The following is an 881-nucleotide window of genomic DNA, read 5'->3' on the forward strand; positions in this document are numbered from 1 at the left end:
TATATATATATATATATATATTGTATATAGGTATATATTATATATAGGTATATATATAAGTATCTATATATATATATGTAGTATATATAAGCATACACTTATATATGAATGTATGTATATATGAATATATGTATATACGTTATGAATGAAGATATAAGATAGTGTTTTAGTTAATCAAATTTTGATTATAAATTTCAACCTAGATAGAGAATATAAGAAAAAGTGAAAACGTGTTGTTGCCAATGAAGAATGGAAAATATAATATATCCGTAAATATTTTTATCAATACAAGAACAGCACACTCGCCGTCGCTCGCGCACACATAAACACTATGTGTGTGCGTGTAAGTACGCGCGTGTGTGCGTGTGTGCATTGGTACAAAGTTTTATGTGTACGTATGCGTGAAAGTGTATGAATATTTGTTGCTTTTTGCTTTCCATATACATTGATTATAAAGAAGATTCTAAATCCGTTTGAAATGTTATGCCCTGTAGTTGTATAGAATAATATAATTAGAAATATACTGTTATTCCAGACGCCGGATATAGTTAGAAACATAGATATATCATTTTCTCAACGTATGCATACATGCATATATATATTTACAGTAATAATTTCATTCATATATACACACAGTCATGAAAATATTTATGCAAGGGCATAGACATATGAAGCATACCTAAGTCTAAGATGTATAATGCACTACAAATGTATGATTATACATACAAGATATATATATATACATATATATATATAATAATAATACGGAAAAATTTGGATAAGTACTGTTTTCACTTTGCTAAAGATTTTCTACTATTTGAAAATAATATGTATTCTTGTTTTTATACTATTCATTTGTTTCTTTATAGATTATTTTAATA

General features: G+C 25.8%; 1 protein-coding gene across 1 annotated transcript in view; it reads left to right on the forward strand.

Moving 5' to 3' along the window:
* Nucleotides 1–881, forward strand: part of LOC106868530 (G-protein coupled receptor GRL101) — a 148,090-nt gene that overhangs the window by 142,919 nt on the left and 4,290 nt on the right. Inside the window, exon 15 of the mRNA XM_052966806.1 lies at nucleotides 536–578. Coding sequence (XP_052822766.1) covers nucleotides 536–578 — 43 coding nt within the window. The remainder of the gene's footprint in view (nucleotides 1–535; nucleotides 579–881) is intronic.

The sequence above is a fragment of the Octopus bimaculoides genome, chromosome 3, assembly GCF_001194135.2.
Source record: "Octopus bimaculoides isolate UCB-OBI-ISO-001 chromosome 3, ASM119413v2, whole genome shotgun sequence".
Lineage (NCBI taxonomy): Eukaryota > Metazoa > Mollusca > Cephalopoda > Octopoda > Octopodidae > Octopus > Octopus bimaculoides.